General features: G+C 27.8%; 1 protein-coding gene across 3 annotated transcripts; it reads left to right on the forward strand.

The window, feature by feature from the left end:
• Positions 1-537: 537 nt before the first annotated feature.
• On the forward strand, positions 538-11,909 carry LOC107639520 (amino acid transporter AVT1D). 3 transcript variants are annotated; one of them, XM_088483923.1, is made up of 13 exons: positions 538-583; positions 625-804; positions 4,535-4,718; positions 7,284-7,591; positions 7,969-8,183; positions 8,579-8,602; positions 8,691-8,871; positions 9,429-9,648; positions 10,147-10,282; positions 10,381-10,546; positions 11,118-11,161; positions 11,267-11,329; positions 11,436-11,909. In XM_088483923.1, the coding sequence occupies exons 2-13, from the start codon at positions 783-785 to the stop codon at positions 11,529-11,531; spliced, it is 1,659 nt and encodes a 552-aa protein (XP_088340049.1). In that variant the 5' UTR covers positions 538-583; positions 625-782; the 3' UTR covers positions 11,532-11,909. The 3 variants fall into 3 exon arrangements, with proteins under 3 accessions (XP_088340049.1, XP_020976996.1, XP_020976997.1); XM_021121337.2 differs by having other exon boundaries at positions 562-804; positions 8,691-8,721; positions 8,812-8,871; XM_021121338.2 differs by lacking the exons at positions 538-583; positions 625-804; positions 4,535-4,718 and adding an exon at positions 5,752-5,986.
• Positions 11,910-15,343: the final 3,434 nt, after the last annotated feature.

Below are 15,343 nucleotides of genomic sequence, written 5' to 3' on the forward strand. Positions count from 1 at the left end.
TTTAAATTATAAATTATTAATTTTAATTTTAAATTATAAATCTAAAATTTAAAGTTCACTAATATTAATTAACTAAAATTTAGTTTTCTATATATAATACATATATGCATTTAGATCCTGATAACCGGACCCAAATTCCCGCAGATATGTTAGTGATTTTCCGTTAGGTTTGTTTTATTTTTAAATGTTCTAGGAAAATTAGCATAAACTTATTGCGTTACATATTTTTCTAAAATAACTAAGTACTAGAATAATTAAATATTTTACGATAAAATAATCAAATTTTTATTTTCATCAACATTAAAATCAGTCATCAACACTAAATTAGTTATCAGTTTTCCATTTTTAAATTTATACCTTATTTATACTTTGCCTATAAACGTAAATGTTAATATAAATGTAATTTGAAATATTATTTATAAAATTTGAGTATAAATGTAAATATAAATTCAAAATCCAAAATCAGTAATTAAAGAAATAAAATACTCACTATTTTTTGTGAAAGTATAAATATAAATTTCCACAAATTTTAGGTTCAAATAGGGCAGTTGCTATTTATTTGGAAACGCCAAAGAAAAATAGAGTAATTAATAAGGAGGAGAAGGAGAAGGAGAAGAGAGTGAGACCCTAACAAAGGAATACATAAAGAGGTTCACTGAGGAGAGAGCAGAAGAGATAGTAGCCCAAAACAAGCACAAGAAGGTGTTCCACTGCAAGCAAAAGAAGAGAGAGGGACAACTCAGAATTTAAGAGGTAGAAGAATAACTAGCAATCTCATCGTCATGGTATATAAATCTTCACCTGGTAAGGCTTCATCAACCAAACTCCTCGTATTAATTAATTATGTTATTGTTGCATTACTTTTGAATCAATACATCATTGTTCTGTCTTAGTTGCCATCCATATGTTTTCTGAGAAAGAATTTAACCTAATTAAACAAGAAACACCACTCACTAATAATTTCGTTTTCACATATTCACACACACACACATAAATAATTAACCACAGCTTCGTTGAAATCAAACTAGTAATAATACCCAAACTTTATCTAACACCATTCGATCAGGAAGCTTCTCATATAGGGGTGTATTACATGAAATCCTATTGAAAGGTAGGATCTCCGATGAACCTTTTTATTTTTTTAACATTCATGAACTTGAATATACAAGTTTTTATTAAAAGGCTAAAGTATTTCTTATTTTTGACCAATCCATGTTACTGCACCTAATTGTAATTTGTAAATCTATTGAAAATTGTCTACAATAGAGAATATTTTGTTAAGGGTAATGCTAAGCCAACAGCCAAAAATTAAGGGTATTTTCGGGGGCAGATGACAACTTAATATTACCCTTTAGGAGGCTTTGAACTAGTTTGAAATATTGTTAATTATCTTCTAGTTTTTTTTTTGTTTTTTTTTTGCTGTTGAGATAAACTTGGCTTCAATCCCCCACGTTGGTGGTTACGGTGAAGATTTTAGGGATAACAAAAAAAATAAAAAAATAAAAAACTCTTAGTTGGTAATGTTAGAAAAGTCATTTTTAAATCATGACGAGAATAATAAAAGTGAAAGGAAAAACTGACTCAAACTTGCTAAAATAATTATAAAAAATCGTAAACTTTTTGGTGTCAAAATAATTGTTGGGACGTACAACAGATGCGTTGAGCCGCCTGGTTAAATCAAACCTAAATCCAACTTGAAATTGTGACAATCTTCTTAGACCTACCACATTCCAAAAAATTAAATAACTTGATTAGTAGCTGGGTCAACCCAACTTTATGATATTATGGATTGACTAGACACAAGACACATGATGAAAGAAGTTATAAAAGGGGTTATAAAATTTTAGCTAGAAACAAAATTTAAATAATATTTCACATTCTGCATATATAAAAAAATATATCAATATTAAAATAACAGTTTTATTATGGAAGAACATTAAAATAACGTTATACAGTATAAAGTACTAAAGTGTAATAATCAATTATGAAATTTTATAATTTACCACTAACTATTTTCTACAAATGTAATCTCCAAAATACTGATTTGATGATTCCAGGTTGGATTGGATTAACACAAAGCATAATCAGAATTAGGTCCAAATATTATTTCGGGTCAAATTGTAGAAAGCAAAACTTCACAAAATAATGTTTGGGCTAGATCCATTTTACCAAGATAGGTCAGATTGGGTCATGAATATCCCTAGGATCTTTTTCAAATTAAGATTAGTGATGATGAAATACTCTCGTGTGGGGAGATAAATAGAAGATACATATGCTTTGACCAGTAGTGAAGTGACATTTATAATTATCTGCAAGTGGTTTTAGAATTTAAAGATAAATTTCTATTTGATAGTAATCATAGAACATTATTCACCTTGTCCTCACAATATAAACTCACATACAAGATCAGAATGGACAGATGGACAAAAATTAATATTTTTATATTTTAGTTAGTGATAAATTAAATATAAAAAATATATTATAAAATATTAATTTATTTTTAATTTTTAAAAAAAAAATTTAAAAATATAATTATAAAAATTAATATAAAAAGTAAATTATATTTTTTACTAGTATTTTTGTATCTTTTTAATATACAAAATATATTAATTTAATATTTTAAGACAACACAATGTATGTATCTATACATAATTTTGTATAATTTTATATTTCTATAAGTACTTTATAAACAAATGCAGTTATATTTATATTTATATTTATATATATAAGAAAATAAGATATTTATGTATAAATATATTTTATTATAAAATTTAATTATAAATGTAATTATGTGATTCTTTTGTAATTTAATATATATTTCTATGCAAAAAAAAACTAATTTTTTTGTATTGATATATTAAATTTGTTGAAAAGTTATTTATACCTTTGTTTGAATAAACAATTTTGAACTTTTTTTTTTTTTTGCAATTTACAGCAACTTACAGGTATGTGCAGATTTCCGTTGCCACAATACCCTGTTCCTTTTTATAGTTGAGTCTTAGTTATATCTTACACGCAATTTGTTATGTTTTCTCCTTTGTTATTCTAAAAGATAATCATTAACACATTCAAGATAAATAAGATAAATATAGAAAAATTCAAGCAAAAGCAATAACAAATATAAAGAACAAAGACAAGTTTGTTAGAGTTACACTTCCTAGGTTAGGATGACAGGGTGTAACCATTAAAATCATCAAAATGGTTAAGGGTATGTTTGTTTAACCTTGAACATTTTAATTCTTTGTTTAATTATATTTTTTTTAAATGTGTTCAAATTCTACTTCATTAGAATTAATAAATTGTAATTTTTGAAAAAATAATTAAAAAATATTTTTTAATCAATTTTATCTTTTATTTTCATTTGTAATAAAAGATATTAAAAAATCTTGTATTTATTTTTTTTATGATTATACTTACAAGTATTCTCTTCTAAATTTTGATTTTGTTACCAATTTTTCATTTTTTTCATATGATAAAAGTTTTTTTTGGGGCTTTTTTATTTAATAGTTTTTAATGTATATTGTTGTTTATTTTTATAAAATTTTGAGTACTCATCCTTTACATAATATTTTTTAATTATTTATAGAACCTTTTTATTATTTTTTTGTTTGAATTTATATATTTTTTACTATGTGTTTTTGAATTAGTATGTATTTTATTTATTATTATTTTTTTTATAACATAAATATTGATTTCTTTAGAAAGACTGAATTCTATAAAAGAAAAAAGTACTAACAAATTATGATCAATTTATTTTTTATTTATTTATTTTGTTAATTTTTTATTTAATTTACTCTACCTAACAATATATAAAATAATAATAGTAAAAAATTATAATATATTAAAAAAGAGTATTAAAAATACTAAAAAAATACTATATAAAAAAATAGCTTAGCAAAATTAAACATGCTTGCAAAGATAACATATTTGATGAAATATTATTATGTATATAATTCTTATGTTTGACCATTCAAACACACTAAAGATTGTTGAACTCAAAAATAAAAGGATGTATCCTATGCATTTATGCAACACATGTAGTATAGTTTAAGAATAAGACTTAGGAAACCTAACTTCATTTTAGAATTGGTCCAAAATGTATTAAATGACCAAAAATATCTGAATGGCTCATGTGAGTTTGTTTTATTCTAGAAACATGTTCTAACTTCTAACTGTCTCATGAAAACGTGGCTTAAATTTTATCATTCATGAAGAGAAGATGGGCAAAAAAAGAAAAAAAATTAAAAAACAAGAAACAAAAACAAAAACAGAGAAAATCAAGTTGCGATAATCTCTATCACATGTCTTCTTGGACAAACGTTTCTGCCAAACAAACGTCCATCTATCCTTTATGTTCTTTCTTTCAATTCAATAATCCTTATCAGAGAATTATTTATTTATTTTTGTGACAACTAGCTATAGGTTGTTTTTTTTTTTTCTTCTATGATACACTGTGTTCTGAAAATTAAAGGAACACAATCCTTTAATCTTGTAATAATCTCTGACAAAAGGGTGTGATTTGGGATGAGGAAAGGTGAGATGAAACTTGAGGAAGATCTCGGCCCGGATCGGGAGGACGACTTCCAAACTGACGACGAAGAAAACCAGGGGAACAGGGTGTTTGATAATTTGGATGATGATTCTGAATCGGATTCATCAGTTCTTTCGCAAAAATTGTCCAATGATAATATCATGCCTTCTTGGCCTCAAAGCTATCGGTAAATCTTCCTTCTTCTAATGGTTCTCTGTTGAGATTGGATGTGTTTTACTTTTATATTAGAGCGTAATAATGCATGTTTCAATGGATGGATAGTTCATGTACGTTGATTTTTTTTTTTTTTAAATTAGCCTCTCTTCTCATCCTACTCAATGTGGATAATTAGTTAGAGTTTACATTTCACTAACATGCATAATGTATAAGATAAATTCTATTTAAAGAAATTAATTTCAAGCATTCACCCAGGGTCAATTAACGCTAATCTTCTTATTTCATCTTTAACTATTATTAGTTGTTTGTTTCCGGTGCTATAGCCTATAGGTATTGGAATTTGTATTTGGAATATTGAATTTCAATCTGTCTCGTGCAATTCATGAATGGTTTATGGTGATGAACTTGCAACGGAGAATTTATTTGCCAAGTGAATCTGAATATGTTCATATGCATGTGAATTTATTTTCATGCATGAAGTTATAGCTGTACACTCAAAAAACATTGATCTAATAAAAATATTCAGTAACTAAAAAATATTAACTAAAAATTGCTAAAACTTATTATTTTTAATTTTATTTAATATATTTTACAATAAATAAATGTTAAATAAGATAAATTTAGACTATTTAAAAATAATTATTTTTTGTCTTTTTAATATTACTGAAATTTTAATTTTGTCTATCTTAAGATATTGGTGTATCTGAAGATAAATGTTATTTATTAAAAACTAAATAATCATATTTTCCTGTAAAAAGATAAAAGCCGACAAAACTATTTATAAATACATAAATTTATTTTATAGAGAATGAATTATGTTTGAGAAAAGTACTAGATCATTAACTATACTTTTTTTTTTTTTTACAAATCAATTAACACCACAATCTACCCTTCTTTTTAATTTCCTTCACCCTTTTTCCTTGCTAACCCTTCTACCATCAACATCATAATTCATAACCACCAATAATACCTGCTGAGTCAGTGTGGGATAGAACACAGGATAATAGATCTCACATCTAAATCAAAATCTTAAAATATCAACACCAACGCAAAACCCCCAAAGCAAAGCAGATCTGCAGTTCATCACTTGTATAATCTCTAACCGACACTTCTTTTGTGTCTCTCCATCAACATCTTCCCATCATCCCCCATATCTGACGTCCCACCCCAACGACTCTTCCTCAAACTCAGGACCATGCTATCGTGGGGTGCAGTGGTTCTTCTTGGTGGCGGTGCAGTGGTGATAGTAGTTAGTGGCGGTGTTTATTATTGTTGTTGGTAATAGTAGTTACTAGTTAGTGGAGGTTATGAATATGTTGGAGGAAAATGAAGAAGAAAAACCAAATTCAAAATTATTTTATTTATTTTAATAGACATAATTTTATGGATGTAATATTTATAATTATATTTAATATAATTTAATTTAATTATTTTAGATTAATTAAAAAATATAAACTAAAATTATTTTAGATTATTATAGTTTATCATCTATTAAATGCATTTAAACTTAAATTGTGTTTTGTATTTTCAAATAATTTTAAAAAATAATATTTATATTATAAATTGGAAATAATCCTCCTTGCTTTTACTTTATTTTATTAACATGCTGCTGTGTTCTTTTTGCTTTGATTTCTTTTTCTCTTCTACTTTTTCTACTTGTCGTTGATTATTATACTGAATTTTGTATTTTTATCCACACTTTTGTACTTTTCTAAAAACTTTTATACTAAAAGTTCTGTATTATTATAAAAACAATTTGCATCGTTTTTATGCTGCTTTTAAACAAAAAAATCGGCCTTTTTGAAAAATTAATATTTTAAAAATTCATTTAAAACTTGGTTAATAAATTTATTCAGTCAATGTTTTTTTAATATTTTATTATTATTTAGCCAATTTTATAGTATCTGAATTTATGTTTAATTTTTAGTTAACTAACTTTTTATAACAAATTTTAAATATTAAAATAATTTATTTTATACTTTTTAAATTAAATATTAATTCTTAACTTTTTAGTTAAATATTATTTTTTAAACATTATAACAATCATCTTATTATTTTTTATATTATTAACCTTTCATTCAAACATGTTTAACTCCACTAAGACATACACTCTCCTAAGAGATCAAAGAGCAAACACTAGACAGGCCAGTGAGATTGTTGCTAATTGTTAATTGATTTTTTTTTTTTCAACATTTATTGCGATGAAAAATGTTAAAGATAACATTGATATTTTTCACAAATATTTGGAATAAAAAATGATGTTTTACTTTTTTTTTTAATATCTGTTGATTTTTTTTCACAAAATTTATTATTAAATTATTAGAATTTAATTTTAATGTATTCTTAATATAAAATTTTTTTATGTTTATTGAATAATATAATATCAAATCAATAAAAATAACTAATTTTTATATTAAATATTCATGCAAAAAATTAGATGTGATTAAGGGTTTGTCGGTGCATCAAAATAAATTATACCTTGAATTTATAAAAAGTTTTTTAAACATTTTCTAATAACACACTGAAATGTTAATTAAAATCCTAAATTGGTTGAATTTGTTGAATCTTTGTTCAGGCAATCCATGGACATGTTAACGAGTGTAACACCACCTGGAATTAGTTTCCTAAGGCGAATTGGATCAAAAGGAAGTAGTAATAATCAGTATTTGACTACAGCATTCAAGAGATCTCAAGAATGGAAGCAAGAGGATTCTTCTTTGGCTAAACCTCTTGTCTCGGATCAACTAAAAGAAGTGGAGAATGGTGTTTCAGAAGAACAACCTGCGAGACAGCAGTCAAGTGTATTTCAACATTCCAAGTTTTCTCTTGATGATTTGCCACCACCACAACACCAATGTTCATTTGCACAATCAGTTATTAATGGTTATGATCATCTTCATTCTTCTACAACTTTTTTCATCTTCAAAAGCATCCATTATTTGGCGTTTCTTTCATGTTCACAGTTCACTACCTACTTATCTCATATATATTTTAAATTTGCAAAACACTTGGTTGGCTATTGTGAATAAAAGAATAAAGGAAATCTATTTTTAGATGTCTAATATTAGTCAACATTTTTTTAGGATTTATAATTTAGTATTTAAAATTAAGAATTTATAATTTAAGATAAATAAAATCACTTTTAAAAATTGGCTTATGTTAACTTAAAAAAATTTGACTCTAGTTATACAAATGTGATTGTATGTATTATGCACAACTGCCTTTCTTAATTTTTTTTCTCTTTTTATTTTTCTATAAAGGAACGAATATATTATGTGGGATAGGACTTCTTACGATTCCATATGCAATAAAAGAAGGAGGATGGTTGAGCCTTACAATCCTTGTATTATTTTCTATCATTTGTTGTTATACTGGAATTTTACTGAAAAGATGTTTGGAAAGCAACCCTGGACTCAAAACATATCCAGATATCGGCCAAGCAGCCTTTGGAGTAGTCGGTCGCTTAGGAATTGCGGTGAGTTCACTTCCAAATATAAAAATGTTATGTACTCACAAAAAGTGGTTATTATATATTTGTGTATAAATATATATGTTATTTAATTTATTTTTAATATATATTTTATATTTTAATATATATTTTATACAAATAACTAATTTTATACGTACAGCATATTTATTTTTAATATGTACAACATAGTTGGACATATTGTGTATAACAAGTTCTTCACGTTTTAGAGTATGATGGTCTTGAGCTAATTTTTATAGGTAAATTAGGTCTCCACCCTCCATAATTCTAATAATATAAATAATATAGACTTTTTAATTGATAATTTATAATTCGTGTAGATAAGTAAAACAAAATATATTGAGAAATTGAGAAACTGACAGCTCTTATTTTATCAAATGCAGATATTCTTATACATGGAATTGTACGTAAGTAACAAGAATTTCTTCTATTTTAGTGTTTTTAATTTTTGCATTGATACACATGTATTGAAAGGTGAATAGTTCTTGCGTGTAGGCAGCTGCTGTTGAGTTTATAACACTAATGAGTGATAACCTCTCATCACTGTTTCCTAATGTCCACATCAAAGTTGGTGGGATAGATTTGGAGACTCATGTGTTTTTTGCAATCACTGCAGCTCTTATGGTTCTTCCTACTGTTTGGCTTCGAAATCTAAGCCTTCTTTCTTATATCTCAGGTTCTTATTTTTCTTGTTGTATTCATGTTAAATATGCTCACTTTATTTTTTAATAGATATCATGCCAACTCATTTGATAGCTATTCATAGAGTGTGAATTCAATTAGAATCTTGGTTTATGACCATTAAATCAATGGTTGAATTCACATGTAATTGATAATTGAGAATCATTAAATGATTTAGCATGTTTAATTAAATTATCATTTAATAATTTTTAAGTGAAAGATAATCACATGTGAATTTGCACCTAAATACTGTATCATTTGCAAAAGGGAGAGTTTCTTAACCCACAAAATGATCTTTTGAATATATTATAATTTAACTACCATCTAGCACTTAGTTGACTAACAAAATAGTCAACACTTTTGGCAAATTCTGTCAACTTGAATCGGTGTTTGAGATATTTTCAGATAATTATCGGTCTTGAAAGAATTATTATGCAAATTAATCCTTTTAATGCTCAAAATAATGATCTACTGCAAAAAGTTTCACTATTTTAGAAGCTCTTCTTTTATGTTTAGCTACTAACAGAAATAATAAATGTTTTTTTTTTCCAGCTGGAGGAATATTTGCAACAATAATGGTGACATTATGCTTGTTTTGGGTTGGGTTGGTTGAACATGTTGGATTGAAACCAGGAAGAAAACTTTTAGACCTTGAAAACATTTCTGTATCAGTTGGTCTATATGGTTTTGGTTTTGCTGGCCATGCTGTTTTCCCAAATGTCTACTCTTCTATGCAGGATCCATCAAGATTCCCATCAGTTTTATATCTTAGGTAAGCACAAAATCTAGTATTAAATTTCCCATAGCTTCAATCCAATTCACTTAAGCTAACACTACTAATAACTTAAGTTGCATAAATACGGTTATGAAGTACCAAAAAAATAAAATAAAAATGATTTGGGGATGGGAGGATATATTATTATGGAATATAGAAAAATGTTATATTAAATTATGTCATTTAAATGTAAATTCAATAGTTTACTACAAAATTTAATGTTTTGCAAAAACTAATTTATATGATTAAGAAATATTTATGAATATTCAATAAAAACTTGTATAAATTACAGTATATATTTATTATCTGATACGAGTATGACAACTATTTAAAAATTTTTATATATCGTAGATGATAATAAATTGGGAGTGCAAAATGTTTTATAGTGTGAACCAATTAAATTTATTTACTTAGATGAATTAATTTTTTGCTAATAAATTGTTATTACAATAGTTTTGCTTAAGAGCATTGTTGCTTTGTTTTCCTCTTTTGCAGTTTTGCCTTTTGTCTTTTTATGTACATGAGTGTTGGTGCAGTTGGATATTTAACTTTTGGCGAGTCAGTTGAGTCTCAATTTACCTTAAACATGCCCAAAGAGTTATATGCATCAAAGATTGCAACCTGGACAACTGTAAGATATCCAAATTGTTCCCCTTTTATTTATTATTATTTATTTTAATCTGACAATTTTTGACAAAAATCATTTTTTTTGTTATGTTACATATATAGGTTATAACACCATTGGCAAAATATGCACTAACGATATTACCCATTGCATTGAGTATAGAGGAACTTATCCCTAACAACAAGCTAAGATGTCATGCCACAGCTATTGCTATTAGAACATTTTTAGTGATTTCAAGTTTGGTTGTGGCCCTCTCTGTTCCTTATTTCGGTCAGTATTATTTACATGCTACTACCTTCTGTCTTATCTTAAACATACGTATCAACTCAATAGCTGAAGCTATATTTAGAGTTAAGTCAAACTAGAAAAAGTGATAAATATTTCACAAGTTAATCTAGTTTTTGGACAATTAATTGTTAGTTAACATCCTTATTATTTAAAAAACAAACAAACATCATTATATGCTAGGATAAAACATTAAATCATACGTGAATATTCTACATTATAAGATACGTTTTAAGTATGTCAAGAACTAAGGTGTTCTACTATTTTTAGTTATTGATTTCAACTATAAATATATGATCAATGACTAAAACACTAGACAGATGAAAATCTGACAGGCTATTTGGGATTGATCTATACATAATTATGCCATTAGTCATAACGTAACATCACAGATCCTGGACGATCTAAATTTTACAAAATGTAACTTTAGAAACTAGATTGACATTTTTAAAATGTTACCAATAACTAAAATTACAAATTATGCAAGACCAAGTATGATAATTACAGTATCAATTTATGTTATTTGATGATATATTCTTTCAAATCTGCTCTGCAGGTGCTTTGATGGCGCTAATTGGTGCTTTTATGTCAATGACAGTTGTAATCTCTCTCTCTCTCTCTCTCTCTCTCTCTGCATTACTCTTTCTCTCTCTCTCACTCTCTCAAACAGCATTATATATCTAGTTGTTTTTTTTGGTGGTGCAGGCACTTATTTATCCTTGTGCGTGTTATCTAAAGATACACAACGGTAGATTATCAAAACTTGAGGTATAGAATGTCAACTTCTCTTTCAAACCATATTTGAAACATTTTTTAATATTTCTATGACCAATTTTATTCATGAGTAACTTTTTTTTTTGTTTTAATTTTTCAGATAACAAAGTGTGTGTTAGTTATTATTGTGGGGGTGCTAAGCTCTATCGTTGGAACATATTCTGCTCTTTTAAGAATAGCTAATGGAGACGACTAATTAGGAGAATGTTTTTTTTTCTTGATCTAAAACTCCCCTCTTTCGAAATGTTTTGTGCTAGAGATTTTAGCATAAAATATTTGGACTTCTCTAGATAAATTACGTAGGTCATTTTATAATTTGTAGTTATGTTTCTAGTTTAAACCATCATATAGAATATATACGCATGGGGTGATCCTAGTATTTTTGCAAGAAACATGCACAAGTAACGTGGTTGTACTAAGGATGAACATTACTACCGAAATCTCCCCTCCCTTCTTTTTCCTTTGTAAGAAAGATGCACTTTCACTTGTAATATTCTAAACTTTGGAGTCCATGGTATCAAAAGATTTTTAATACTTTTTCCTTATATAAAGAGGATTCAGACCTTTTAAGAAATAGAGAACAATCATAGAGAATGACGTGTTGCTCTGTTCATATCTTATTTGTTCTTTATTTTACTATCTTCATTATATTCTTCGATATTAGAAGAAATTTTTTCTCTTTAAGTTGTATTCTAGGAAAACCATTGTTTTTCATATCTTACATCAGATCATTTTTTTTATAATTTTGATACTAGTCCGTGTTCGTTTGTATCATCTTTGTGGCAGCGCTATGATATCTTATCAAATATTTTGAGGATTAATAAACTCAAATATAATTTAATAATTTTATTATGTTAATTAACATTTGTTGAAGTTTGGCAATGAATTAAAAAAAATTTCTTAACTGCTAAAAGCAAACTAGGTACCATATGAGCCTAAGTAAACAAGAATAAAATAAAAACAACCGAGAAAATAAATTGAATAACCTAACAATCTCTGAAGCTAAGTTGCTACCTAAAAAATGAGTTTACACAAACATGATCACATCAAAATCTTCGATACCTCAGAAACGAGATTATAAATAGAGTAATTATCTAAATCAGTTTCTGAATTTTTTAAAATTAGACATTTTAGTCTCTCAATTTTTAAATACACAAATTCTCTCCAAGTTCAATTCCACTACAAGTTTTTTATTTATTTGTGGCAGTTTTTTCTATGATAGTTTATAACCCCTACCAAATGGTTTTTGGAGGGTTTCTAAACCCCCCAAAATTTGAGGTGCCATGAAGTCTTTTGTGAGGGTTTTCAAAAACTTTCATGATCTATTCAGTGGAAGTTTTATATTGAACTTTTATGGTAGTTTAAAACCTCACAAATTAATTTTTTAATTTAACAAAAATTAACTGTTTTGTGAGATTTTCAAACTTCCACAAATTCTGTAATTATTTATTTATTTTTAATTTCAAAACATTCGTTAATCTCATCTCATTTACATATACTCTCAATTTAAAAATTTATTTTTTAATATCAATTTAAAAATTAAATCTTTATAATACAATTCCTCAATATAAGACATGATGGTAATTAGTGGCTAAGAGAAGGGGGGTTGCGAATAAGTTATAGCTCAAATGGCATAGTCTCCCGATACTCATCTAAGAGGTCGCGGGTTCGAGTCTCTCTATCTTTGGTAAAAAAAAAGAGAAGGGGGTTGAATCTTAACCCGTTTTTTTGCTGAGTATTAATTGCTGCCTTTTCAAAGAACTTTAGGAGATATTTCTGTTTTTGTCTCGTAACTAGTCAAGAGACATTTTCATTTTGTCTCGTTGTCCGGTTAGGAGATATTTTTCGTTTTTGTCTCCTACGCAACAGAAATAGAATATGAGTAGAAGAAAGAGAGAATCACACCTAGAAGTATCCTAATTCAGCTGCTAAGTGCAATGCAGCATACATCCAGTCTCCATCACAACTGTGACGGAATTTCACTTAATCATCAAATTACATACACCAATTCTTTCCTAGGAACTACCCATTCCTATTTGGGACAAGTCCAGAATCTATCCCTAAAACTGAACTTGACTTGGACAACTACCAAGCTTTCAACCGCAACGTGCTAACCCAACTTGCAAGAAAATTCCCACAGGATCATGAAACACAACCTAGATGTACATAGGAACTCTTAGACATCTATGGCTTTTTCTTTAATTTTGCTCTCTCTGCCTTTTTCCTCTGGCTTTTTCTTACAAACCTCACTCTGTTTACCTTTTACCATGAGACTCAGACGGACAAAACTAAAGAAAAGAAAACAAAATAAAACCTATTGAAGGAGAAGAACTCTGTTAGCTTAGGGTAGCTTTGAGAACTCTGTGCTTTCTCTCCTTGTCTCAACCCTTGACCGTTCATCCTTATTATAGAAGAGGAAGCTTCCAAGGTTGAAACTGGTTCAACCAAGCCACCAACATCTTCTCCAACACACAGCCGGTTCGGACAGAGAAGAGAGAGAGGAAAAACCAAAGCTGAAATCAACATGCATATACCTCTCTCAACCCTTCTCATCAAGCTTCTTCAATCTGAGCCTTCCATCTTGACTTTGGCCCCAAGAATGAATTTCAACCCTTGATGATTCTCTGATCCTTGACAGCTTCAACATTTCCATATTTGCTTCTTCCTCTCAGTAGTTCCCATAGCTACCTTCTCTTTGATCTTGGATGAACAAAAATGGAACAGAGCTTTAGCCACAAAGATCTTCCTCTCTGACTGAGACCAATCCTTTACATTTTTGGCATGAAGATCTTGAAGCTTCTGCTTGAAATCTTTCCTTCAAAGGCAAAGATTTTAGCCACGCCATGCTTTAGATCTTCCTTTTACAAAGGCCATCATCAACTAGCGTTTTTCTTCTTCAAGCTTCGCTGTAATTTCTCTGATAACTTGTTCTTGCTATCTTCTTCACTGACAATGAAATGACCGAAACAAAGAGAGAGAGGAGAGAGAAGAAAGAAAGAAACTTTCAAAGGAAGCAATGAATGACATTAAAACAAATTAATTCCCACTTCCATTCTCCTATGCATAAAGTAACGTGTGGAGTCATTTAATGCAATCAAATCAATTTTAATTTTCCTTTTCAGTTACCAAGGTATGAGTTTAATTTAATTAAAATTTGAATTCCATAACCTATGGAGGTAGGTAACCGAAGAAAATATGCTCCACTACTTTCTTTCTTCTTTCAATTTCGGACCCATGTTGATGTTGGGCCAAGACATTATTAACTTGGGCTTTGTATTAGTTTTTCAGTCCAATTAGCTTTGCTGTGCCTTAAAACAATTTAGCCATTTATACCAACATTTTCTTTATCCAAGGCTGATAGTTATTTGGACTTTAAAAATGCTTTTGGCCAATTAATAAAAATCTGCACACTAACAAACTCATCATACAAACAATTGGAAGCAAATATTAAATTAATAATTTTTTTAATTAACATTTTTAATTATGTTTGATCATCACAATAATTTCAAGTTTTTCAAACTCATCAAGACATAACTCTATATATATAAAAAATTCTCAATGTCAATAATTCCAAATATAATTACATATAGTATTGTTCTACAAGTAAATAATATATTTTGGATTGAGCAGAATTATGAACCATTATCTTTCAGCTTCAATGTAGCCTCTTCCTCATCACTCTCTGTACAAATCAAACAATGCAACAATGTTTGAGCAAGTGAATCATAAATGAATAATGTAACACCCTGATAATATTCAAATCCTTATACTCGATCATAAGTCAATGATACTAAGGTGGTACGACTCTCAGGTGGATTGTAAAATATATATATATATATATATATATATATATATATATATAATTGAAGAAAACTATTAAACAAGAAGCCTGAAGAGGAATAAAATAAACTCGAGAAGTTGTAACACTCACGCATTGATAAAACAAAAGGTAAAGCGTGAATCGAAAGCGATATAAAGTTAAAACCGTAAAGAAGATTAAGATAAAGT

The sequence above is a fragment of the Arachis ipaensis genome, chromosome B4 (assembly GCF_059453495.1).
Source record: "Arachis ipaensis isolate K30076 ecotype BB chromosome B4, ASM5945349v1, whole genome shotgun sequence".
NCBI classification, from domain to species: Eukaryota; Viridiplantae; Streptophyta; class Magnoliopsida; order Fabales; family Fabaceae; genus Arachis; species Arachis ipaensis.

What these genes read in the sequence shown, in the direction of transcription:
- LOC107639520 (XM_088483923.1), top strand. Translation starts at nt 783, where the DNA reads ATGGTATATAAATCTTCACCTG. An exon ending in CCTCTCTGTTCCTTATTTCG is followed by an intron (nt 10,547 to 11,117) that starts GTCAGTATTATT and finishes TCTGCTCTGCAG; the next exon opens with GTGCTTTGATGGCGCTAATT. An exon ending in GTAGATTATCAAAACTTGAG is followed by an intron (nt 11,330 to 11,435) that starts GTATAGAATGTC and finishes TTAATTTTTCAG; the next exon opens with ATAACAAAGTGTGTGTTAGT.